This window comes from Martes martes (assembly GCF_963455335.1).
Source record: "Martes martes genome assembly, chromosome: 1".
NCBI classification, from domain to species: Eukaryota; Metazoa; Chordata; class Mammalia; order Carnivora; family Mustelidae; genus Martes; species Martes martes.
This window is the reverse complement of record NC_137888.1, coordinates 101,290,680-101,317,774: the sequence shown is the minus strand read 5'-3', so window position 1 is coordinate 101,317,774 and position 27,095 is coordinate 101,290,680. Positions and strand designations below refer to the sequence as shown.

The following is a 27,095-nucleotide window of genomic DNA, read 5'->3' as shown; positions in this document are numbered from 1 at the left end:
TAAAACGCCGGAAGTGACGTCATGGGAGAAAACGCAGTGTGTTTCCGTCTGTGGAAATATGGCTGCGGCCAGTTTCGGCGTTCTTTGCCGAAACGTCTTAACCAGCTTGAGGGTTTCCAGGTCGCTTATAAGTCCTCAGGCCCTAGCTAGCACAGGGTAAGTGATGTGAGGAGTAGACTTGTTCTCCTCTCCGGTTTTAGATCTTGTTTGGCCGCCGAGATGTTGAAAACCGCTGAGAGGTCGTGCGGATGGATGAGACCGAAAACACTAGCGTGAGGAGGGAATGACCTTAGAAAAGTCGCCCACCTCCGACATTTCCGTTCCTTTCTCAAACATTTTGTTGTCATTTACTGAGGACCACGCAGTCCATGGGGTCTGTGGATACCCAGTATTTGTTGAATTAAACCTGAAGGTGCAGACGCATCCTGTTTGGCTGGGTGAGTTGCACTGAAGAGTTTGGTTATGGAACGGAGCCAGATTTGGATGGATTAAAAAGAAGGGGGTCTTTGTAATTCCAGAATCTATCACAAAGAGACTGTTTAATAATGTTCAGTGGATAAATGAAACTCAAATGAACGGAAAGTAGCCCTGCAGGTTTGAAAAAGGAACATCCTACATATGTTCATTATTTCTGGAAAGAGTTTGTTTTCTAGACAGACGAACTAGAGTTTATGGTGTATGGTTTTCTCATTTATTTTGGCTTTTATGTGTAATGAGTTGAATTTTATACATAGTTGGATATGTCGGATTTTTAAAAATGATTATTTTATTTATTTATGTTAAGTAGGCTCCAGACTCCTCTGGTGATGGAACCCATCGCCGGACTTGAAAGGAAGTAATGTACGTGCCCTTGAATCCAGCACAATAATGAGCGTCTGTTATGTGCTACAATATTATTGCTTACGCTTTCCTTAGAATTTTTTTTTCAATTTGTAGAGGCTCAAAGGTTGTAACTTGATAAAGGTAACAAACTTCAATCAATTGTCTCTTCCTCATCATCCTTTTTTCTTCAAAATAAACTAAGATTTTTATTAATGAATACCTGTTCATTTGCAGACACTTTGGAAAATAAGACAACGTGTTTTGAAGAAAGTAATAATAATTTTTGCCACTCATACATAAAGATTTCCTCCCATTCTTTTTAATTTTGCATATATACACATACAATGTGTATATACACATACACATGTAATTTTAGAATAAAGCCAGAATCGTATTTACATATATGCAGTTTTGTGCTTTATTCTTGTTTCCCCAACTTTTTATTTTTAAAAATTTCAAACCGACAGAAAAGTTGTAAGAGTAGATAAAAAATAACCATATAACCATATGCTCTTCATTTTTATTAAGCAATCCTTAGCAATTTTGTCACATTTTCTATGTCTCTGTATATCCATGCCTTTATATTTTTTTTCTGAGCTATTTGAGGCATGTCAGAATTGCAAACATCATGACACTTCAGCATATATCTCCTAAGAACAAGAGCATTATCTTAACTACAGTACTACAGTGATCACGCTGAAGAATGTAGTATCAATTTCTACAATTACTGTTCTTTTATCTAGCATACAGTCCAAATTGAAATGTCGTCAATATTTTGCTAATTTCTTTTTCTTTCTTTCTTAATTTTTTATTCAATCAACAATCACTGATGGCATTAGTTGTTATGTCTCCTTCGTTATCTTTAATCCAGAACATTTTTTATAAAATCAGCCTTTTTAGATTATCCCTCCATTTGAATTTGTCTGATTGCATCCTTGTGTTTAGATACAGGTTAACTTTTTTTGGAAGGAATACAACACTTGTGATGTAATTTGCTATTGTGTTTTTAGTGATTTCACCAGCTTATTAAATATTCTTTAAAAATATGATTTTTAGGGACACCTGGATGCCTCAGTCAGTTAAGTGTCTGCCATTAGCTCAGGTCATGATCCCAGGGTTCTGGGATGGATTCCGCAGGGCTCCTTGCTCAGTGGGGAGCCTGCTTCTCCCTCTGCCTACCGTTCCCCCTGCATGTGCTCTGTGTGTGTGTGTGTCTCTCTCTCTCTGACAAATAAATCTTAAAAAAAAACCCAACATGATTTTTTAAATTACTGCACAATAATGTCATAGAAATGAACAGTAATTGAGGCACCTAGGTGGCTCAGTCTGTTGAGTGTCCAACTCTTGATTTCTGCTCAGGTCATGATCTTAGGGTTGTGGGATTGAGCTGCTTCTTCCCACACGCAGGCTCCACACTCAGTATGGAGTCATCTTGAGATTCTCTCTCCCGCTGCCTCTCCCCCTGCACAAGTACATATGTGCATGCACATACTATCTCTCTCAAATAAATTAAAAAAAAACCCAAACGCACAATTAATTTTTTAAACCATTTCCTGGTTGCATACCTACATTATTATCAACTTTTGGATATCACATATAATGCTTTAATAGACATTTTTACTTACCAGTTTCCAGCTCTAGTATTTTTAGTTGAAATTTCTGGATGAGGAATTATTGGATTGAAGGGGGAAGCATGGAAGGTTGTGATATATGTTGCAAAGTTAACCTTCAGAATGTCTATCTGCTTATAGAACCACTATCAGTGTATGAAAGGCCTAAAAATGTTACTTTGAAATATAATTGTATCAGTGGGGGGGCTGACTGTCTTAGTCTTTAGAGCATGAGTTTAAGCCCCATGTTGGAGCCTACTTAAAAAATAAAAAATAGGGGGCACCAGGGTGGCTCAGTTGTTAAGGGCCTTCGGCTCAGGTCATGATCCCAGGGTCCTGGGATTGAGCCCTGCATCGGGCTCCCTGCTTGGTGGGAAGTCTGCTTCTCCCTCTCCCACTCTCCCTGCTTGTGCTCCCTCTTGCTGTCTCTCTGTCCAATGAATAAATAAAATCTTTAAAAAAAAATAAAAAATAAAAATATAGTTTTATCAGTATATTACCTCCAAATCATGTGAATATATTAACCTGTGAAATTAAAGGGTAGCAACATCTGTAATGCAGTGTTAAAAATAATTTCTAAAACATTTTATGTTTGTTTCTTGTGCAGAAACTGAGTGATTTTCTTAACATTACAGATGAGGAAATGATTCCAGTTATTGCTTATAAAATCCAAGTGTTGTAAAACTTTAATCACTTGTTTATATATGTTCAGTTGCAGGTTTTCTCTTAGTCTTTTGTCTAAGAACATACCAAATATCACATCTTTTCACCAATGTAGTTTACTTCATACCACATTGTCAAGGAAAGGACTGGAAGAATTTTTTGATGACCCAAAGAATTGGGGGGAAGAAAAAGTGAAATCTGGTAAGATATTTGGGTTGATCAATGTTAAATATATTTATTGAACCCTTTATCATTTAGGGATTATTTATGCACCTTGGAAATAATTTAGGTGTTTCGTTTTTTTCTTTCCTTTGGGAATGTCAAAGAAAATTAAAAGGATAATGTAATACAGAGTTAATTGTTGATTGGCAGGTGGGCAAGAGGTTTAGAAGAGCAATATGTTGAAATTATTAACTGAGGGTCACCTGGGTGTCTCAGTTTCTTGAGCATCCAACTCCCACTTTTGGCTCAAATTATGATCTCAGGGTCAAGAGAGTGAGCCCCATGTCCAGGCTTCCTGCTCTTCAGCTGGGAATGTCTTTAGATTCTCTTCTTCCTCTGCCCGTCCCTTCACTTGCATGCACACATGTGTTCTCTCTCTAAACAAATAAATAAAATATTTTAAAAAGAAAAAAATTGTTTATTGAAGTGAGATTAAGGTTTGTTTTAGATTTCATTTTTTAGAATTGAATATTAATTTATAATGAATAAGATATTTTGGCATTAAGTTTTGGAAATATAGTCTTTATTAATACAACATTTTTTGAATGTTCTTGCCAGTCACATTACTAATATTTTCATGTGTTACCTAATTTAATGCCAATTTAATCCTAATTATGTTTTACACTATAATGTGATAAAACTATTATATTTTATAGATAAGCAAATAGGTTTAGAGAGGTTAAGTAATTTGCCACAGGGCACATAGCTAGAATATTATTTCATGTTGTGAATTTCATAATTTTAATAGGAGCTTCATGGACCTGTCAGCAGTTAAGGAATAAAAGTAATGAAGATTTACATAAACTTTGGTAAGTATACTGAGTACATTAGTATGTAGGTGTTCAAGGTGTGCCGGAGTGGCTCAGTAGAGCATGTAACTCTTGATCTTGGGGTTGTAAGTTCAAGCCCCACATTGGGTATAGAGATTACTTAAAAATAAAATCTTAGGAAATATATATGTGTAAGTGTTTGAAGCAGTTAAAGTATAATAGTGAGGTATAAATATTATATCTATTTGATGTAAGAAATATAGTAACGTAATTTGTCTTATAATACTATGGATGATGTATAAAATCATCATAGATTTTATAAATATGACAGGTTAAGTTACATTAAGACAAATGTAATAGTGTTCTCAAGTATTTGGGGATTTAGAAATTTTACTGTTACTTCTACTAATCATACTAGCACATTTATACTAACAATTTTAGTAAACTAATGAAATAGAGTTTGTTGCATTTAGGCATTCCTCCTTTTTATTACCTTATGCATGTTCTGTAATCTTTAGCTTATTTACTCTGGGGAGTATGTTGGAGAGTGCATTTAATTGGGAATTTAGCTAGATACTTCTGGCAGATTTTCCTGATGAATTAGAGAGGATTGAGAGAATTTAAGATAGGGTTGCATTTTTAATGGATTATTTATTTACTTATTTACATATTTGTATTTATTTTTATTAAGGAGCAATTGACATAACATTGTATTAGTTTCAGGGGTACAACTTAGTTATTTGAGACTGTATGCATTGTAAAATGATCACCTTAATAAGTACAGTTCAAATATGTCACTGCACATAGTTAGAAATTTTTTTTTCCTTGTGATGAGAACTTTCAAGATCTGCTTTCCTAGGTATTTTCAGATGTGCAGCACAATATTAACTAATCACTATGCTGTACATTACATCCCCTTGACTTACTCATTTTATAACCGAAAATTTGTACTTTTTCACTCCTCTCACCCATTTCGCTATTAACCTTAAAAATAGTTATTTTGGGAACCTGGGTGGCTCAGTGGGTTAAAGCCTCTGCTTTCGGCTCAGGTCATGATCCCAGGGTCCTGGGATCGAGTCCCACATCGGGCTCTCTGCTCAGCAGGGAGCCTGCTTCCTCCTCTGTCTCTGCCTGCCTCTCTGCCTACTTGTGATCTCTGTCTGTCAAATAAATAAATAAAATCTTTAAAAAAAAATAGTTATTTTACCAGCAAAATGGGTTTATTCAGGCATAATGGAATTGAAGTTAAGGACAAGCAAGCTATCAGAGAAATTACTGCCTATGCTCTCTTGAATTAAAACCATAGGCTAGTCTAACAAAGGAATATTATTTTATGGAGAAAGTTGGGCCAGGTCGTTTTGAGTGAAAGTCCATTGGAGAAAAGCAAAGAGTTCAGGGTGATGGTTTCTCATTGGCTGAGCTGCTGACATGGTCAGTTTCTTACAGGAGATGGCAGTGTATGTCTTTCCCTGTTGGAGTCTGTAATTGATTCTTTCCTGTTGAAGATTCTTCTATTAGGGATCTGTAATTGACATTTTTTCCTATAATTGACATGGCATGTTATGGCTTCCTGTTTCAGCAACCCCTTCCATCATCTCCAGTCCACTTTAGTTAGGTTTCCTTTTATTAATTGACACTTTCTGCCTTTTGGTCAAGATCTTTCCTTGAAAGCAGTGGTGCTCAAGACTCAGTTTTTCTATATTTAGTGGTATTGTCCTTCAATGCTGGGAAGGATCTTTCCTGGTTGTCATGTCCTACCTTGGAGAGAAAGTGCGTAACAGTTGGGAACATCAAAAGCCCACTTTTGAGTAACGAAGGTTAAGAGAAAATTCTCTGGCAGTTCCCATCTAAAGTTTATACTTCTCAAGGCCTAACTGTTAGAGATCATCTCCTTATTAGGTGCATCTTTTTTTTTAATTTAAATTTCAGTGTAATTAAAGTGTTACATTAGTTTCAGGTATACGATACAGTGATTGAATAATTCTGTATATTACGTAGTGCTTGTCACCTGTCACCGTAAGTGTAGTCTTAATCTTCTTCACCTGTTTCACTATCCCCCACCTCCCTTCTGGGAACCATCAGTTTGTTCTCTATAGTTAAGACTTTTTTTGTCTCTTTTTTTACTTTGTTTTGTTTCTTAAATTCCACATATGAATGAAATCATATGGTATTTGTCTTTCTCAGACTTATTTCACACTTAGTATTATATCCTCTAGCTCCATCCTCGTTGCAAATTTCATTCTTTTTTATGGCTGAGTAATGTCTATTGTACATGTATATACACCACATTTTTTTTATTCATCTATCAGTGGATAGTTGAGGTGATTCCATACTTCGGCTGTTGTAAATAATGCCTCAATAAACATATAGGTGCATATATCTTTTTTGATTTGTTTCAGTATTTTTTTGGTTAAATACCCAGTAGTGAAATTACTGGATCATATAGTAATTCTAGTTTTAATTTTTTGAGGAACCTTCATGCTGTTTTCCACGGTGGCTGCACCAGATTGTATCCCCACCAACATTACACAAGAGTTCCTTTTTCTTCATATCCTTGTCAGTACTTACTTCTTGTGGTTTTTATTTTAGCCATTCTCACAGGTATGAAATGATATCTCATTGTGGTTTTGATCTGCATTTCCCTGATGATGAGTGATGTTGAGCATTTTTTCATATATCTGTTGGCCATCTGTGTGTGTTCTGTGGGGAAATGTCTGTTCATGTCTTCTTTCCATTTTTAAATTTGGTTATTTGTGGGTTTTCTGGTGTTGAGTTCTATAAATAATTTGTGTATTTTAGATACTAAACACTTTATTGGATATGTCATTTGCAAATATCCTCTCCCATTCTCTGTGTTGTCTTTTGTTTTTTTGATTATTCCCTTTGCTGTGCAGAAGCTTTGTATTTGAATTGTCCCAATACTTCATTTATTTATTTTTTGAAAGTAGACCACACCCAGTGTGGAGCCCATCATGGGGCTTGAACTCACGACCCTGAGATTAAGACCTGAGCTGAGATCAAGAGTCAGATATTTAACTGACTGAGCCATCCAGGCACCCCCCAATGGTTTATTTTTGTTTTTGTTTCCCTTGCCTGGGGAGACCAATCTAGAAAAATGTTGCAATGATTGATATCAGAGAAATTATTGCCTATGCTCTCTTCAAGGATTTTTTTGGTTTCGGGTCTCACATTTAGGTCTTTAATCCACTTTGAGTTTATTTTTATGTATGGTCTAAGAAAGTGGTCCAATTTCATTCTTTTGCATGTGGCTGTCTAGTTTTCCCAACACCATTTGTTGAAGAGACTGTCTTTTTCCCATTGCATAATCTTGCCTCCTTTCTTGAAGATTAACTGACCACATAATTGTGGGGTGTTTTTTTTTTTAAGGTTTTTTGTATTTATTTGAGAGAGAGAGCAAGAGAGCAGGTATGTGAGGCAGGGAGGAGCAGAGTGGGAGGGAGAGGGCGGGATAAAGAATCTTAAGCAGACTCCCCACTGAGCACAGAGCAGAACCCTGAGACCAGGACCTGAACCGAACCAAGAGTTAGAGGCTTAACTGACTGAGTGCGTTTATTTTTGAGCTCTCTGTTCTGTTGCATTGATCTAGGTGCCTGTTTTTGTGCCAGTACCATACTCTTTTGATTACTACAGCTTTGTAGTGTAACTTGAAACCTGGAATTCTGATACCTCTGGTTTTGTTCTTTTTCAAGATTGCTTTGGGTGGTCAGGGTCTTTTGTGGTTCCTTGCAAATTTTAGGATTGCTTATTTCTAGTGCTGTGAACTATTGGTATTTTGATAGGGATTGTGTTAAATCTGTAGATTGCTTTGGGTAGTATGGCCAGTTGAGCAATATTTGTTCTCTGAATCCCATGAGCGTGAAATATCTTTCTGTATGTGTTGTCTTCAACTTCTTTCATTGGTGTTTTATAGTTTTCATAGTACATATCTTTCACCTCTCGGGTTAAGTTTATTCCTAAGTACCTTATTATTTTTGGTGCAATTGTAAATGGGATTGTTTTCTTAATTTCTTTTTTTCCTGCTTCATTATTAGCATATAGAAATGCAGCAGATTTCTGTAGATTGATTTTGTATCCCGTGACCTTACTAAATTCATGTATTCTAGTAGTTCTTTGGTAGAACTTTTAGGGTTTTCTACATATAGTATGTCATCTGCAACTAGTGAAAGTTTTATTTCTTCCTTAGCAATTCGGATGCCTTTTATTTCTTTTTGTTTTCTCCTATGGCTAGGACTTACCATACTGTGTTGAATAAAAGTGGTGACAGTGGACATCCTCGTCTTGTTTAAGACCTTAGGGGAAAAGCTCTCAGTTTTCCCCCATTAAGTATGATGTTTGCTGTGGATTTTTTCATAGATGGTCTTTATTATGTTAAGGTATATCCTCTAAATCCACTTTGTTGAGGGTTTTTATCATAAATAGACGTTGTATTTGTCAAATGATTTTTCTGCAGCTATTGAAATGATCATATGGTTTTTATTTTATCTCTTGTTGATGTGATGTATCATGTTGATTAATTTGTGAATATTGAGTGACCCTCTCATCCCAGTAATAAATCCCACTTGATTATAAAGATTTTATTTATTTATTTGACAGACAGATCACAAGTAGGCAGAGAGGCAGGCAGAGAGAGAGAAGGGAGGAAGCTGGCTCCCTGCTGAGCAGAGAGCCCGATGCAGGGGCTCGATCCCAGGACGTTGGGATCATGACCTGAGCCGAAGGCAGCGGCTTTAACCCACTGAGCCACCCAGGCGCCCCAAATCCCACTTGATTATGGTGAATTATTTTTTTAATGTATTGTTGGATTCTTCTTGCTAATATTTCATTGAGGATTTTTGCATGTATATTCAGCAGAAAATTGGCCTGGAGTTCTCTTTTTTTGTAGTCTTTATCTGGTTTTGCTGTAAGGATAATTCTGGCATCATAGGATGAATTTGGAAGCTTTCCTTCCTCTTCTATAAAAGAATAAGTATTATTCTATAAAAGAATTATTTTATAATAATAGAATAAGTATTCTATGAAAGAATTCTTTTTCTATATTCTTTTTTTTTAAATTTTTATTTATTTATTTGACAGAGATCACAAGTAGGCAGAGAGAGAGGGAGAAGCAGGCTCCCTGCTGAGCAGAGAGCCCGATGCGGGGCTCGATCCCAGGAGATCATGACCTGAGCCGAAGGCAGAGGCTTAACCCACTGAACCACCCAGGCGCCCCTTTTTCTATATTCTTATTCTGTAAAAGAATAAGTATTCTATAAAAGAATAAGTATCAAATCTTCCTTAAAAGATAGAATTCTTGGGGCACCTTAGTGGCCCAGTCAGTTAAGCATCTGTCTCAATTCCAGCTCAGGTCATGAGATCAAACCCCATGTCAACCTCCTCACTCAGCAGAGCGTCTTCTTGAGATTCTCTCTCTCTCCCTCTGCTCCTCCCACCTGCGTGCCTCCCACCTGTGTGCATGCGTGTAGTATCTCTCTCAAATAAATAAGTAAATCTTTTAAAAAATAAGTAAATAAAAAAAATAAAAGGTAGAATTCCCCTGTGAAGCGATCTGGTTCTGGACTTTTGTTTGTTGGAAATTTTTGATTATTGCTTCAGTTTCTTTGCTGGTAATCAGTCTGTTCAAATTTTCTATTTCTTCCTGATACCGTTTTGGGAGGTTATATGTTTCTAGGAATTTATCTATTTCTTCTAGGTTGTTCAATTTGTTGACATATAATTTTTCATAATATTCGCTGACAGTCCTAGTCACTTCTTTGTCGTCAGGTGTTATTTATGATTTTGTTTGGATTCTATCTTTTTTTTTTTTTTTTAATGAGTCTGGCTAAAGGTATATTTGCTGATCTTTTCAAAGAATCAGCTTCTGGTTTCATTGATCTGTTGTCTCTGTTGTTTTAGTTTCTATTTCATTTATCTCTGCTCTAATCTTTATTATTTCCTTTCTCCTGCTGGTTTTGGGTTTTGTTTGCTGTTCGTTTTTTGCTTCTTTAGGTGTAAGGTTAGATTGTTTATTTGAGATTTTTTTTCTTGCTTCTTACTATATGTCTATATTGCTGTAAATTTCCTTCTTAGAACTGCTTTTGCTGCATCCCAAAGATTTTGGACCTGCTGTTTTCATTTTCATTTGTCTTCATGTATTTTTTTTATTTCCTCTTTGATTTCTTGGTTGACCCATTTCAGTTTTTAGTAGCATATTATTTTAACCTCCATGTATTTGTGGGTTTTTTTCCAGATTTTTCTTGTAGTTGACTTCTGGTTTCATAGCATTTGTGGTCCAAAAGATGCATAGTATGACTTTGATTTTTAAAAATGTATTAAGACTTCTTTTGTGGACTCATGTGATCTGCTCTAGAGAATGTTCTGTGTGCACTTGAAAAAAGAATGTGTATTCTACCATTTTAGTATGGAATGTTCTGTTCTGAATATATATGTTAGATCCATTTGGTCCAATGTGTCATTCAAAGCGACTCTTTTCCTTGTTGATTTTCTGTTTGGATGATCTCTCCATTGATGTAAGTGAGATATTAAAGTTCTCTGCTAGTATTGTACCCGTTCCTTCTTTTATGTTATTAGCTGCTTTAGATGTTTAGGTGCTCCCTTTTTGAGTGCATAAATAATCACAATTGTTATGTCTTCTTGTTGGATTGTTCCCTTTGTGATTATATAGTATCCTTCCTTATCTCTTGTTATAGACTTAAATGTTTTAAAGTCTATTTTGTCCAATATAAGTATTGCTGCCCATTTTCCATTTGTTTCCATTCGCATGATATATACTTTTCCATCCTTCCACTTTCAGTCTGCATGTGCCTTTAGGTCTGAAACGAGTTTCATGTAGACAACAGATAGATAGGTTTTGCTTTTTTATCTATTCCATCACCTTTGTCTTTTGATTGGAGTGTTTACTCCACTTACACTTGAAATAGTTATTGATAGCCAGCCATTTTATCACTGTTTTATAATTGTTTTTGTTCTCTGTTCCTTTTTTCTCTTGCTCTCTTACAGTTTGCTGGCTTTCTTTTGGGATATATTTGGATTCCTTTCTTGTTATTTTTTATATATTGATTACTGGTTTTGATTTCTGATTTACTCTTGGGTTTATATATAACCTCTTGTGCATATAGCAATCTATATTAGGTTGATGGTCACTTAAGTTTGGAACCCATCCTAAAAGCACTACATTTTTACTCCTCTGCTCCTCATGTTTTATGTATATTTTGTCATACTTTACATCCTTCTGTGAATTTCTTAACTGATTTTTGTAAATATACTTACTGCTTTTGGGCTCCTTACTTTTATTCCTATTTATGGTCTTTCTACTCAGAGTCCCCTTTTTTAGTTTAGTTTAGTTTTAGTGATGAATTCCTTTAACTTTTGTTTGTCTGCGAAACTCTTTATCTCTTCTATTCTAAATAACTTTGCTGGATCATACAATATTGTTAGTTGCAGGTTTTTTTTTCTTTCAGCACTTAAAATATATCATGCACTCTCTCTGACCTGCAAATTTTCTGCTGAAATCAGCTGATAGCCTTATGGGGTTTCCCTTGTATGTAATTATTTTCTTTAGCTTCTTTTAAAATTCTTTCTTGATCACTATCTTTTGCCATTTTAATTGCTGTGTGTCTTGGTGTGGACCTCCTTAAGTTGATTTTATTGGGTGCTCTCTGTGCCTCCTAGATTTGAATTTCTGTTTACTTCCCCATATTCAGGAAGTTTTCAGCTATTATTTCTTCAGATAAATTTTCTGACCCCTTTACTCTGTCTTCCCTTTCTGGGGTCCCTATAATATGAATATTATTATGCTTGATGGTGTTCCTGAGTTCCTTAAGTCTATATTCATTTTCCCCCCCTCTCACATTCAGCATGATTGCTTTCCATTATTCTGTCCTCCCGGTCACTGAACTGTTTTTCTGTTTCCTATAGTCTACTATTTATTCTCTCTAGGGTATTTTTAATTTCAGTTATTGAGTTGTTCATCTCTGATTGGTTCTTTATTAAACTTTCTGGGTTTTTTTTGAGGGTCTCACTGAGGTCCTCCATTTTTTTCTCAAGTCCAGTGATTATCTTTATGACCATTATTTTAAATTCTCTAACAGGGCACCTGAGTGGCTCCGTTTGTTTAAGAGTCTGCCTTCAGGGATGCCTGGGTGGCTCAGTTGGTTAAGCGGCTGCCTTCGGCTCAGGTCATGATCCCAGCGTCCTAGGATCGAGTCCCACATCGGGCTCCTTGCTCATTGGGGAGCCTGCTTCTCCCTCTGCCTGCCACTCTGTCTGCCTGTGCTCATGCTGTCTGACAAATAAATAAATAAAATCTTCAAAAAAAAAAAAAAAAGAGTCTGCCTTCAGCTCAGGTCCCAGGGTCCTGGGATCAAGCCCCGCATCAGGCTCTCTGCTTAGCACGAAGCCTGCTTCTCCCTCTCCCCCTGCTTGTATTTCTTCTTTCACCATCTCTCTCTTTCTGTGTCAAGTAAATAAATAAAATCTTTAAAATAAGTAAGTAAAATAAATTCTCTACCAAGAAAATTACTTAACATCTGTTTTGTTTGGGTCTCTTGCTGTGATTTTTATCCTTTTCTTTCATCCTTGCCCCTCCAGCATAGGTCCCAAGATTAAGAAACAAATCTCCCTCCTGTACACCCTAGGATTCTTTCAGACTGGTGCTGTTTTATATCTCAGTGGAACTGTTTGTTGTACTGTCTCTTTAAGAATGGGGACTCCATGCTGTGAAATGTGTAAACCTGACAATTCACAGACCTGTACCCCTAGGGATAAAAATACGTTATATGTTTATTAAAATAAATTAATTAAAAAAAAAAAAAGAATGGGGACTCCATTTCCTCTCATCCTCAACTCTCTTGGACCCAAGCCTGCTGCTTTTTAAAGTTTAAAGTGTTAAACCCCAATGATTGTAAGAATTTGAGAAATTAAGCCCCTCTGCTTTTCAAAGGCAGATGTTACAGGGATTCATCTTCCCAGTGCGGGTCCTCCAGGCCTGGGGTGCCTGGCACTGGATGTAAGAGTATGCAAGCGTGGTCTGGGCATGTTGAGAAAGCTGTCTCATCACACATCTGCTTCAATTCCAGGAAATTCATACCTTCAGGGCACTGGATGGTGTGCAGGTCCAGTCAGGGTTTAGTGCTTTCCCTAGATGTGTCATGTGAATCGAGGATCCTGTTCCTTGGAGTTTGGTGGCACAAGGTTGAAGAGAGTCTTTCTGGAGGTGTCTTTTTCAATAGATGAAATCTTTAGGTTACAAAATATGATGCTTAAGGTTGCCATCTCCAGGGAGTGCACTGTGAAAAGCATTTTTTTTTTAAGATTTTATTTATTTATTTGACAGAGAGAGACAACACAAGCAGCAGAGACAGACAGAGAGAGGGCACACAAGCAGGGAGAGTCGGAGAGGGAGAAGCAGGCTGAACAGGGATCCCGACGTGGGGCTCAGTCCCAGGACCCTGGGATCATGACCTGAGCCAAAGATAGACACTTAACCGCCTGAGCCACCTAGGTACCCCTCCATTACTATGTCTTCAGTGGCCTTAATTAAAGGGATGGTGGCAGGAGTGGCTCTCAGACAAGGGGGATCCCCATGCCACAGGGTCTAGCTATTAGCTGTAATACTCTGTTGGTTGTTGATGGTCCCCATGTTTTGGGGTGAGTACTCCCAAGGGCATTCCCTTCTCTTTTACAAAGAGGAGAAAGGAAAGTTGATGATTAGGATGTCCAAGGGCAGGGTACATTACTAGGCTTTTTTAAAGTTCCAAAGGTTACGCTTTCCTGACCTTCCCAAATAATAAGGTCAAATTTATCATCTTTTAGTAAAGCATATAGAGTTTGAGTCTTAAGAGAGAATTTTGGGATGCCATTTCCAACAGTAGCCAGCAAATCCAAGAAAGCCTCATAGTGGATGCTTAGTTTTAGGTGTGGGGAAGTTCAGGATGTCTTGAAGTCTGCCTGGATCCAAAAGTCCTTGTTCTAAGATCAGGTGCCCTAAGTATCAAACCTAAGTTTGAGCAAACTGCAGTTTATTTTGGAGAGTTTATGTCCCTTTAAGGCCAAAAGTTGCAACAGTTAGATGTTTCCGTCCTGTGAAGAGTTTTGAGAAAGGGAGCAAAGAGGCAAATCATCTACATATTATAACAGCATAGATCCTATAGAAAACTATATGATCTAAATCAGTTCTTAAGGTTTGTGAGAGTAAGAAGGACTCTCTATAGACCTGAGGCATTTCTGGCCTGGTATATTTCCCATTCTTCCCAAGTGAAAGCAAAAAGATTAACTGTGCTTATCAGCTGGAATACTAAATATGTACTGCAGAGGTCAGTTACAGTGAACTATCTGCTTTCAGTGGAAATGAATGTCAGTAGCATATGGGGGGCAGGGAGCCCTTAGGAACAAGGTGCCAAGGGATAACAATGTTTATTGCTTGGGCTAACCTCCATCCTTGGCCATTGGGTTTTCTTACAGGTAAAATAAGGGTATTACAGGGACTAGCGTAAGGATTAATGCACCCGAGAGCCTGGTTATCTTTTTTTTTTTTTTTTTTAAAGATTTATTTATTTATTTATTTATTTGACAGAGAGATCACAAATAGGCAGAGAGGCAAGCAGAGAGGGAGAGAGAGAGAGGGAAGCAGGCTCCCTGCCAAGCAGAGAGCCCGATGCGGGGCTCGATCCCAGGACTTCGGGATCATGACCTGAGCTGAAGGCAGAGGCTTTAACCCACTGAGCCACCCAGGCGCCCCGAGCCTGGTTATCTTTTATTATGGGCTTCTTTATTTACAGGCTATTCGTTAATTCTGGGGATGGATTTTGAGGGATCTGTTTGAATCTTGATGGAAGATGCACTGTGGATTCTGCCAATAACAGTTGAAGATCTTACTCATAAATAGGATGGTAGCTGATCCAGTAGGGACAAATGATCAGTGTCCACAGACTCAGCTATAGTGCTGTCAGAGATGGAGCAAATAATAGATGTCAGAGGTCCATTTAATTTACCTAGTTGGCAATTTTGATTACTACCTTCAAATTCCAGAATTATTTCCCTGTTTTGGAAGAAAGGAATTCTGGTATGGTATTTTTCTAAGAAATATTGGCCCAGTGGGGGCATAGGAACTAAGGAGAAGGTTGTGTCTCTCAGAGTGCCTAGACAAATGGAAATCGGTTCAGAGATAGGAACCTATTGAGGTGTATTAGCCATCCCTACTATTTGAGCTGTTTTAGCTCTGAGGCAGAGGCTGCTTTATAGCGGTGGGGTTGAGCACCTAGAATTAGCTCTCACATCAGTAGAGACAGATTCATTCCCAATCTGGAGAGTGGTTTCTCTGAGCTGATTAAGAGGGAGGATTGGGAAAGCTGTTGTTCCTCAGAGCCCTGTCATTGAGAATTAGGAAGACATTGGAAAGGCCTGCTAGGGGGCTGAAGGCTCCTGGAGCATTTGAGTTGGTGATGGTCTTTTTTTTTTTTTTTTTTTTTTTTAAACGTCCTTGCTCTTTGCAATAATGAAAGTAGGAGGGTTTTTGTTTTGTTTAGGGCCCTTATTTGCAAGAGTTGAAAAGTAAGAATTTTAGCGGTCTTATGGGTGTTTCCTCCAAGGATGCAAGTAAGGTTATTTACCAAATTAACTAAATCTGAATAGTTTCCCTTTCCATCCTGGTCCTTGTAACTAAAACAGAAGTATCTTGGTTCATTCCATTAGTGAATACATTGTTAAATGTTACTCAAGTGGATTCATCATATTAAAGGAAGACCAAATTGTCTTTAAATTTGCTTTAATTTAGAAATCATAAATTAGAAATAATAAATTACTATTATAATTGACTCCAAATTGTCTTAAAATTTAAAGACAATTTGGAGTTGGTCATAATAGTAATTTAATGACAGATTCACCAAAATTTTGTATATAATTCATTCGTTTCATTCATTCTAGTCAAGGGGCTTAAAAAAAAGTACCGTATTGCTTGGTGGAGAGTTCCAGTGAGGGTTCTAGCATCTTGCCAAAAGTTAGGGATCTGTTTCTCTAAATACTTTTAGGATGTTTCCATCAAGTTTCATCTAGTGTTTGGTCTACCCCTCACCAACAAGGATATAGACTAATTATCAATCTGAGACACCAGGTCAATGAGTTTGAATAACTGTGCTGAATTCTTCAGCAGACCTCTTGGTGTCCTCAGTCACTTTAGGGAGCTCTTTAAGTATGGCCAGAATTCAGCCTTAATTCAGTGACCATAGATAGGTAGGATTTATTTAGATCCTCAGAACACTTAATTTTAAAGGGGCAGGTTTTAATAGGTTCAGGAAAGGAAAGGACAGAGTAGGAAAGGTTTAGAGGAAAAGGGAAGTTTGGTGAGAGAATCAGCATGGGGAAGCTGGGGGTGTGGAGGGTGAGGCAGTGCAGAAGGGAAGGAGGGTAATGGCACCAGATGTGGGGCCCTGAACACAGGTGGCTGCTGTGCATCCTGAGACAAAGAAGATAGGAGGGGAAAAGACCTTATAAGCCTTTTTGTCTTTTTAATTGTTTGCCTGTTAGTCTAGAAATTATATTTTGCAGAGAGGCAGTTTTAGATTCCTAATAGTGTTTGGCAGTTTTGAAATACCAGTCAATCCCATTCCATCTTGGTGGTTTTAGAGCCTTGGCTGTCCAGTTCAGTTTTGAAAGAAGTAAGTTTGGGCAGATTGAAAGATCTCCCAAACGGCCCCTGAAATCCCAATTTATAGTTGTTAGATATCTCGGGGGCCTGGAACTTGCTATTGGCCTGTAAAGTGGGGGACAGTTTTCGGGGACTGGAAGCCTTAAATCTGTACAGTCTGGCTCTACAGGGAGTGTCAAAGTGGTAGAGAAGTGGTGTTGGAAAAGTCAACACATATTTGGCGTCAGGATGGAAAAAACCTTTCATTTGGTATCAGAAGTGTTATGTATAGAACAGCACAGCTTCATTATAGAGCAATTAGTTGTATGAAAGCACTGTTACTTAAGTAATTGGTAAAGGGCTAGGCAGGGCTGTTCAGTGTTCATCTTGGCTAAAACCAAACAATTTCTCGTCTGCAAAATCATCATCTTCCACAGATTAAGATACCCCAATGCCTTTGTGTCGTTTTCAGTGCCCTCCACATTTATTTCCTTTCCTTTCTTCCAGCTGTAAATCTCAAACAGATTTATTCATAAAACCTACACCCACACTTCAGCTCTGCCACTTCAGTTACGTTTGGTCGTGTTTGCTTTGCTTTCCTTTCTAGCCTAACAAATCCCATCTCTCTGAGGCTTTTCTTATCATCCTAGTGAGAAGAGATGTGTCCCCTCTCTCTCGCTTAATTCTTTTGGTATTTGTCTATACCACTTAATATACACATTACATTACAATTTCTGAGGCAGCGTAGTGGAATGAAAACAAAAAGAATTAATGCACACAGGGAGTCCAGAATTTGAATCTTGAATTAGCTGTGTGCCCCAGAATAGCTTACTTCCATCAGCTTTACTTTTTTCTTTCAGAGAGTGTTAATAGTACCAACCTCAAAGGGTTGTTGTGAGAATTAAATGAGGTAATATATGTAAAATGCTTAGCGCATTGCCTGTCATATAATAGGCACCAAATGTTATCTTCCATCTTCTCTTCCTACTTGGAATGTAGGGAATTTTTCTTATGCTTTTTTATAAACTCTCTTGGTACTTAATACAGTATATGGCAGAAAATTTATTAAACAAATGAATGAGTAAGAATCAATACAGCTTTGTTTAAAGGATAATTCTTCTTCTTCTTTTTTTTTTTAAGATTTTACTGATTTGACAGAGAGAGATCACAAGTAGGCAGACAGAGAGAAGGGGGGAAGCAGGCTCCCTGCTGAGCAGAGAGCCCGATGCAGGGCTTGATCCCAGGACCCTGAGATCGTGACCTGAGCCAAAGGCAGAGGCTTAACCCACTGAGCCACCTAGGTGCCCCTAAAGGATAATTCTCTGTAACAGTATTCTATAAATCGACATTTCTAAAGGACTTTTGAATACAGATCATCAGTTTTGATGTCAAAAATTACAACCTTAGGGGCACCCAGGTGGCTCAGTTAGTTTAACATCCAGCTCTTGGTTTCGCATCAGGTCATGATCTCATGGCTCCTGGGATCAAGCCCCAGGAGGGACTCTGCACGCAGCAGGAGTCTGCTTGAGATTCTCTTCCTCTGCCCCTCCCCCTACTCTCTCACTCTCCCTGTGTCTCTCTAAAATAAATCTTTTAAAAAATTTACAACCTTAATGTAACCATAGACTAGCGTCACAAGCTTTGTATTCTTTGCTATAGGTATGTCCTACTGAAAGAAAGAAACATGCTCCTAACTCTAGAACAGGAGGCCAAGCGGCAGAAATTGCCAATGCCAAGTCCGGAGCGGTTAGAAAAGGTAACATTTATGGGAGGCTGAAGACTCTTGGGTGGGTAAAAGCCCAAAGATATAAGTGTGTGGTTTTTACTTTTCTTGGCAAGTGGATTTCTTTTTTTTGATTTGTTTGATCTTTAGTAAATGTACAGAGTTGTGCAACCTTCACTATTTTAGAATATCTTCATCACCCCAGAGTGAAGTGTCATGCCCATCTGTAGTTACTCCCCATTCCCACCTGCAAACCTCATTAGATAAGTGGACATGTGTTTTTATTTCTCTTGGGTAGATACCTAGGAGTGAAATTGCTGGGTTGTATGGTAAATCTATGTTTAATGTTTTAGGAAACAGCCCCAGCTGTTCTCTAAAGTAGCTGCGCCATTTTACATTTCTAATTCCAGTTTAACTATTTCCTTATGAACAGGTCAAAGTTTTAATATTTTTTTTAAATTTTGGTAAATAGATACCATAAAACTTACCTTTTTAGTCATTTTTAAATGTATAGTCCAGTGGTGTTAAGAATATTCACATTGTGGGGCACCTGGGTGGCTCAGTGGGTTGAAGCCTCAGCCTTTGGCTTGGGTCATGATCCCAGGGTCCTGGGATCGAGCCCCACATTGGGCTCTCTGCTCAGCAGGGAGCCTGTTTCCTCCTTTCTCTCTCACTGCCTGCCTCTCTGCCTACTTGTGATCTGTCAAATAAAAAAAAAAAGAATATTCACATTGTTGTGAAAAGGTCAACTGTTGTTCAAATTAGGTTTTCTTCATTAAAAAAAAAAAATCCCAGGGCGCCTGGGTTGCTCAGCCAGTTGAGCAACGGACTCTTGATCTCAACTCAGGTCTTGATCTCAAAGTTGTGAATTCAAGCCCCACATTGGGCTTCATGCTGGGCATGGAGCCTGCTTTAAAAAAAAATGCCCTGGGTTCATTATTTCCATTCCTAGAGGTAATCATTATACATATATCCCATTTATCCATCAGAATTTTTCTCTGCCTGTAGAAGTGTGCCTATTTTTATTAATATTAGATAATTCCTCTAATTTGGTTATACTGTATAAACTTTTCTGACATTGGCATTTTCCCCTTACCTAGTATATGCTGGCTATCTTTTCCTGTCAGTATATGCAGATCTGCCTTTTCTTTTTCGTGCTGTACACATGTAAGCTGGTTCTTCCATGTGGAAGTTTTTTGTTTTAGTTAGTTAGATCTCTCAGGGTTTTTTGCCTGGATTGCTTGCAAGTCAGCTCTTTGTTGCTGTGTCTGTGCCAGAGTAGATAGTGAGTGAGAACAGAGCTACCAAGGAAAAATTTTTTTAAACCTCAAATGTATGTGACATACTACCAAGGAAAATTTATCAAGAAGAATATTTAAAAAGAATTATTCTTAATTTAAGATATAAACTGAAGATTTGGAAGTATGTGTAAGGACACTCTTGGCTTTGGAATAGTTGAACTAGAAAGAAAGTTCTTTGAGGTTGGCTTGTTTTGAATAAGATGTATCTAATTGATACTTCCGATTTTCCTTATTTGGTGGCATGAACATGAGTAATCAGATGTTAACTCTGTGGACTGGGTAACCATTTAACTTTCTTCGTGAGCTAACATTAGATTTCAGTTAGGCGCCTCAGAAGAAACCTTGCATGGAAGAACTCTAATGCAGTCGGTTCACAGCCAGGCCTACTAAGTTTCTAAGGGCTGCACAGCTTCATATTAGGCCCTGACCAGTCTGGTTTCTTCACTCTTCTAAGTTTGTCTGTCTTCAAAATAGGATTCACCATTCTCATCCATCTTTTATTTCTCAGAGATTTTGTAGAAATTCATATAGTTAAGAGGAAGTACATGTGGATTCAGCTGCTCAGTGTGGTTTTGATTGAAGAAGGGAGAATAGAAGCACTGAGTGTGAGCTGAATGTATGGGTTATGAGGTAGTCTATCTAAATTTGTGCCTTTCTTATCTCTTTTGGGTCCCGCAGCTACCTGGAAGACCTTTTTTTTTTTTTTAAGAGTGCACACACCTGTTCATGTTGGGGAAGGGCACAGAGAGAAGAAAGAGAGAATATTAAGCAGGCTCCATACCCAGCATGGAGCCCAGTGTGGGGCTCAGTCTCATGATCCTGAGATCATGACCTGAGCCAAAGTCAAGAGTCAGACACTTAACCAACTGAGCCAGTCAGATGTTCCTAGAAGATTATAATCTAATCTGTCATCTCTCCACCCCCATGCGTGCCCCCCCCCATTTTTGAGAGCTCTTTTAAGAAACAAATGTGTATATGCAATATTTCTATTTGTTATGATGGTTCACAGATAATACATAGAAACAGCTAAAAATGCCTCTCTGGTATTTAGAGCTATGAAAAAATTCAGCTTATCTGTCATTATAGTCCTGAAATAAGAATATTTATTTATAAAGATACATGTATTGCCTTACCAATATATTATTATATGCATTGTAAAACTCAATAGAAATGTTAAAAGAAAGAGATAAAAATAAATAGAGGTTCTAATAGGATCTTCTTGCTTCTTAATGGATCTTTAGAGATTAGGATCAGGGTAGACTGATATTCTGTTCTCTGTAATAGTAGCAGCTGCCAGTTAGGTCAAAACATCAGTGTCTGTGTTAGGCACACTGATTAGTTGAGGCCAAAACATGGGTTTTAATATTAAAAAGTAGCAAACTGTTATCACTTAATAGTTCATTGAGTTTTGAAATAACAGGAGTCAGATGGGGGTCTCTGTAAGGAATCTCTGCAAGTGTAGCCCACTCCAAACAAAACTAATACCTACATATATATATGGAAATCTAAGTAGATCTTCATTTAAATGAAACTAAACTTTTGGGGCGCTTAGGTGGCTTAGTCTGTTGAGCATCTGGCTCTTGGTTTCGGCTCAGGTCATGATCTCATGGGTTGTGAGATCAATCCCCGAGTCAAGCTCATGCTCAGCGGAAGTCAAGAATCTCTCCCTCTTTCTCTCCTCCAACTTGTATGTACTTGAAGGTTTTCTCTCTCAAATAAATGAATCTTTTAAAAAATCAGTGAAACTAAACTTTTAAAAAAATTACAAAAAGTGGTATTATAAACACTCATATATGCCTACCTGTGCCAAAAAGACTCTTAGGAAATATTTGACAGAATGTTTTGGGTTTTTTTTTTCCTTAAAGATTTTATTTATTTACTCGAGAGAGAGAGAGCACAAGCAGGGGAGGAAGCAGGGTTGCTGCTGAGCAGGGAGCCCAGTGTGGGGGTTGATCCTGGGATCCTGAGATCATGACCTGAGCTGAAGGCAGACGCTTAACTGATTGAGCCGCCCAGGCGCCCCCAGAATGGTTCTTTGACAAAAATATTCATTAAGATTTTCTGTAGCATTGTCTTTGTATGTTCTCTCTTCTTTTTTTGCGGTGGGGGGAGTAATTTGTTGTAGGTGATTGTTCAAATTCTGTCTTCTTACTCTCTTACCAGGTAGTAGATTCCATGGATGCATTAGATAAGGTTGTCCAGGAAAGAGAAGATGCCCTAAGACTTCTTCAGACTGGTCAAGAAAAAGGCAGACCTGGTGCTTGGAGAAGAGACATCTTTGGAAGAATCATCTGGTACATAGTTTCCACTGTGGTTTTTTTAAGATGAGAGTGGCAGTCTCATGCCTTATTCTCCTGTCCAGTATCTTTTATAAAAACTCTCACCATATGAAATATATGATAGATGTATCTAATGTAAACAGAGGTCCCCAGGCCCCTTTGGGACCCAGAGTATGAATGAAGGTAGCATTATCTGGTAGGCCAAGCACCTCATTCTCATGATTCAGTTATTTGTAGGTTCTTTATAACAGTAGTTCCTAATCTTATGTCAATTGTGACTTTTCGAGAATTTAATTAAAGTTATAGATCCTTTCCCTAGCAAAATGTACATGTGCACATATAATTTCAAAGGGTTATAAATACGAGTACCATGAAGCTAATTTTAGGACACATACCTGCCCATTAAGAACCTGAGATTTTAAAAATTCTAAAAACAAACAAACAAACAAAAACAAAAAGAAGTTCTTAAGGAATGAAACATTGAAACCATTTCACATGAAACCATTTCAGTGTTTGCTCGCATTGCCATCATGGTAAGTCCTAGTCCAAATTATGAAACAGTTTATTTTCATTACATCTTTCCACCTTTTGTCCCTCTAGTTGCCAAAGTTATGTCAGACCTTGGGAAAGGATATGATAATAAACATTCAAACTGTATAAATAATTGAGAAGATGACCCAGTGTAGTCTGTCTCTTCCAGGGCTTTATTGACATTTGGACTGAGCTGCTAAAAGGAAGCATACTTAGAATTTTAAACATCAGTCAACAAAATGAAGAAGGCATTGTGTGTGGTTGGAGACTTTCCCTGTACTCTTAAAATTAAACCACATAATACTGCTTACTCAGTAGATAGGATCTTTTAATGGAGTTTGCAGTAATGGGGCTGCTTGGAGCCAGATGTAGGGGAGTGGCAGTATGTCTAACTGTGTAATCCAATACAGGAAAGAGAGAAATTACCAAAACTAGAAACTTTATTTTTTACTAATATTATTTGGATTAATCCAGTTGAGATCAATTAGGAAAGGATGAGGATAAAGGAGAGAATCTCTGTCGATATTAGAATCTAAAGAGTGGGGACACCTGGGTGGCTCAGTTGGTTAAGCGGCTGCCTTCGGCTCAGGTCATGATCCCAGCGTCCTGGGATCGAGTCCCACATCGGGCTCCTTGCTCAGCAGGGAGCCTGCTTCTCCCTCTGCCTGCCTCTCTGTCTGCCTGTGCTCTGTGCTCACTCACTCTGACAAATAAATAAATAAAATCTTAAAAAAAAAAAAAAAAAAGAATCTAAAGAGTGCTCGTCTCCAGATTTTTTTTAAAATTTTGCTTTTCATCTTTTCCAGAGCTAAACAAAGTAGTGAACAAAGCAATTACATCATCTTTCTGATGTAACTTATTAACTCAAACATTGTAATTCCTGTGCCTTCTCCCTAATTTTCTGTTGCATGTTAAAATATTTAAGATAGCCTTTTAAATGCAGAGCTCCTTCTTAAAAACATTTCATCTAAGGTTTTTTTTCTGTCAAAAAGAACATGTGGCGGGGTGCCTGGGTGGCTCAGTGGGTTAAGCCTCTGCCTTTAGCTCAGGTCATGATCCCAGGCTTCTGGGATCGAGCCCCACATCGGGCTCTCTGCTCCACAGGGAGCCTGCTTCCCCCTCTCTCTCTGCCTGTCTCTCTGCCTACTTGTGATCTCTGTCAAATAAAGATAAAATCTTAAAAAAAAAAAAAGAACATGTGGCATATTATATTAATTATATTAATATTGCAGGGGGGAGCAGCAGAAGGAAAGAGAATCCTAAGCAGGCTCTGGGCTGAGCATGGAACCCAGTGCAGGGCTTAATCTCATGAGCCTCAGATCATGATCTGAGGTGAAATAGTCGGATGTTTAACCAACTGAGCCGCGCAGGTGCCCTGTAAAATTTTTTAAAAGCCAGTTACATCTCATTTTATTGAAAACATAGTTAGCTCAAAGATGGCTAAAACTCTTCATAAAAAGTGAAAAGTATATTAAATATTTTCTGTTAAGGCAGTATCTTTTTGTTTTCTTGGCAGGCACAAATTCAAGCAGTGGCCTATACCTTGGTACCTAAATAAAAGATACAATAGGAAACGATTCTTTGCAATGCCCTATGTGGAACGTTTTGTCAGGTGAGCACAAATACCTTTAATAATGAATCTTTAGAGGACACAAGTTAAACTTTTACAGAAGTAATATATGCACACTGTGGGGGAAAAAATAGAAAAAAAATAGAAGAGTCAGGTAGAAAAGATGAAATTAAAGTCATCCATAATCTTACCATCCAGCAATAACTTCTGTTGACATTCTAGTGTGTATCCTTTCAAAAATTTGTATTGCCTTTCTATTCATCAATCTGTATGTAAGTACATGGTTAAATCCCTCTGTAGTGTGAAAAGAAGGTCCAAATACTTCAACTGCATAACTTATGAGTTCATGTTATTGCATGAAAAGGGGCGGGGGTGTCTTTTGTTATGTTAATGGTGTAACCTGGAGAGCACCTAATTATGGGGACTGGTTGCTGTAGGAACCAACTTTGAATAGATAGTTGAAACTTTCAGTCCCACTCCCTGATTTCTCGAGAGGGGAAAGGGGGCTGGTGGTGAATCAGTTGCCAGTGGCCAGTGATTTTATCAGCTTGTGCCTATGTAATGAATCCCACATAAAAACTGAAGAGGACAGGGTTCAGGGAGCTTCCCCGTTGGTGAGCAGCACCTGGAGACTGGAGGAGAGTGGGACACCCCACTCTTTGCCCTGTACACCTCTTCTGTCTGGTTGCTCCTGAGTTTATATCCTTTTATAATAAATCAGTAAAGGGGTTTCCTGAATTCTGTGGGCGACTCTAGCAAATTAATCAAGCCTAAGGAGGGTTACAGCCTGTCAGAAATACAGATAAGAACCTGGACCTTAACTGGCATCTGAAGTTCAAGGAGGAAGTTGTGGGAACTTCCAGTCTGTAGCAGGTTCTTGAGCACAGATGATGGCCTCTGATGCAATTTCCATGTAGGTAGTGTCAGAAGTAAGTTGAAGTCTCAGACATTCTGCTGGTGTCTGAGAATAGCTTGGTAAGAGGGTGCTGTTGAGGGGACCATCACCAGTGGAATTAGGTCCAGAACCCTTTTATATAGTACATCCATTCTGCATCGGCATTAAACAGCACTTGTCTTTTTCATCATCAGTGCCCTAAATGCAGTCAATCCTTGATTTAATTCTTCCTGCAGAAGGTCTCCAGAATCTGTCCTTTGTACTCCCATCTCTACCCTAGTGCATTCCCCCTTCATCAAAATGAATTATTGAACATCTTCCTCACTCCAGTCCATTAAAATACAGCTTCCTGGCTCATTTTCCTCAAACCTTTTATCACACCAGTGCTGTTCAGAAATCTGCAGGAGCTTCATGTCTACAGAACAAATCCAACTCCTTCCCACCAGTGTTTCCACAACTTAGTGTTACTGCATATCCTTCATAAAAGTCAGACCCTTCTCCTTATTTCCTGAACAGTCTTGCTTATTTTCCTTTTGTTGCTTCTTTATCTACAGGTCTGAAATTGCTCCACCATTCACATTTTAAGGCCCAGTTCAGATGCTAAGCAACTGAAGAAATTCAACTGCACTGTTGTTTTTTTTCCTCCATAGCTTCTCCAAACCTAATGTGCCATTTGGTTCCTTTGTCCCTTAGTCATATAAGGTGAAGCTATAATTGACTTCTAAAATAACATATGAGAATTTATGAATCCAGTGTCACTCTTACAGGCTTTATACATGTTCTGATTATTGTTTTTGAACCTTTTTTAGCCTTACCTTCAGAGCATGAAGCATAATCGTTCCGTTCTTAAGAATAGCAAACCTTTATTCTTTCATATGGGTTTATTGGTTTTTTTCTTTAATGGCTAAAATTTAGCTGGAGCAAAGACTGATGAATAGAATGGGTAATCTGGTTTCAGCTTTGCTTAGTCTTTATACTGAATTTGCAAAATACCTTATATCATATTTTTAAACATCTATACCTATTTTGTTCTTCACCCAGATAGAATTCTCAAATTTCTATGACCTCTCCCACAGCACTGGCATATTAAGTTATTCACTACATATCTCTTAATTCTTATTATATTTTATATAAACTTATGCCTAATGATCAATAAAATATCCTGGAAGATATCAAGTATAGTAAAGGGTTGGCATCCATGTATTTATCATTTGCAGTTTTGATTCATAAGTGACCCTGGAGAGCACAATAATTTAGCTGAGGCACAAATGCTTCATGCTCAGGATGCTGATGGGTATCCACAAACTCACACAGAGAGTGGTGAGTCTAACTAGCACCCAAGTATCATCTCCTCTTATAAGTTTTATTCTCTCCGTTGTAGGGAAAATGATATGGTAGACTGAGTGCTATTTGGAATCAGGGAATTCCTAGAAGTCTCATGATAGATCTCAGGGTACAAAAATCTGTTCAATAAAACTAGTGCTTTTAAAATAAACTATAAAAGGTAGTCCAGTCTGTTACAGGCTCACAAGATCTGTTCATTCTTTTCAGATAGGAAATAGAAGAATTGCTGTAGGGTAACAGATGGTTTTGATTTCAAGTTTATCTTTGACTTGTGTCAGTTTACAGTGATCATTCAAGTTTAATAGTCTCTATGACATACCTAAGATGGAGGCTGGCATGATTGAGGCTTTTAAGTAACTGATTTGGACATACCTTGATAGTATTGAATAACAGGGGAGTAGTTTTATATAAATTGTTGTTATGCTTTTATATTCTAGATTGAGACTTGAGAAACAAGCCCGGATTGAAGCAAGAAAGAAAAGCTTAGAAAAAAAGAAAGAAAAATTTCTTCAGAAAAAGTTTCCACATCTTTCTGAAGCCCAGAAGTCAAGTCTTGTCTAAATGTCTGAATTCTTAAGTTGGCATTTTGTTTTCCTTTGATAAGTCTATATACAAAAGTAAATGTGTATTATGTAATTTTATAAAGAAATTGTGTTTTTAATCAAATAAATGTCAGCTCTTTAAGGGTTAATATGGCATGCTAACTCTGGAAGTGGTCATGCTTC

The 27,095-nt window shown here is 37.8% G+C and overlaps 1 protein-coding gene across 6 annotated transcripts; it reads left to right on the top strand.

Annotated features, from left to right (window-relative positions):
- The first annotated feature begins 21 nt into the window (after positions 1–21).
- MRPL47 (mitochondrial ribosomal protein L47) lies at positions 22–27,061 on the top strand. Of its 6 annotated transcripts, XM_080801753.1 has the most exons (8): positions 81–156; positions 788–840; positions 3,151–3,296; positions 4,066–4,126; positions 18,387–18,483; positions 21,915–22,045; positions 24,078–24,173; positions 26,808–27,061. In XM_080801753.1, coding segments are annotated over exons 2-8 (657 nt in total). In that variant the 5' UTR covers positions 81–156; positions 788–838; the 3' UTR covers positions 26,932–27,061. The 6 variants fall into 6 exon arrangements, with proteins under 6 accessions (XP_080657876.1, XP_080657880.1, XP_080657881.1 ...); XM_080801750.1 differs by lacking the exon at positions 788–840 and having other exon boundaries at positions 22–156; positions 3,145–3,296; XM_080801754.1 differs by lacking the exon at positions 788–840 and having other exon boundaries at positions 34–437; positions 3,145–3,296.
- The last annotated feature ends 34 nt before the right edge of the window (positions 27,062–27,095 follow it).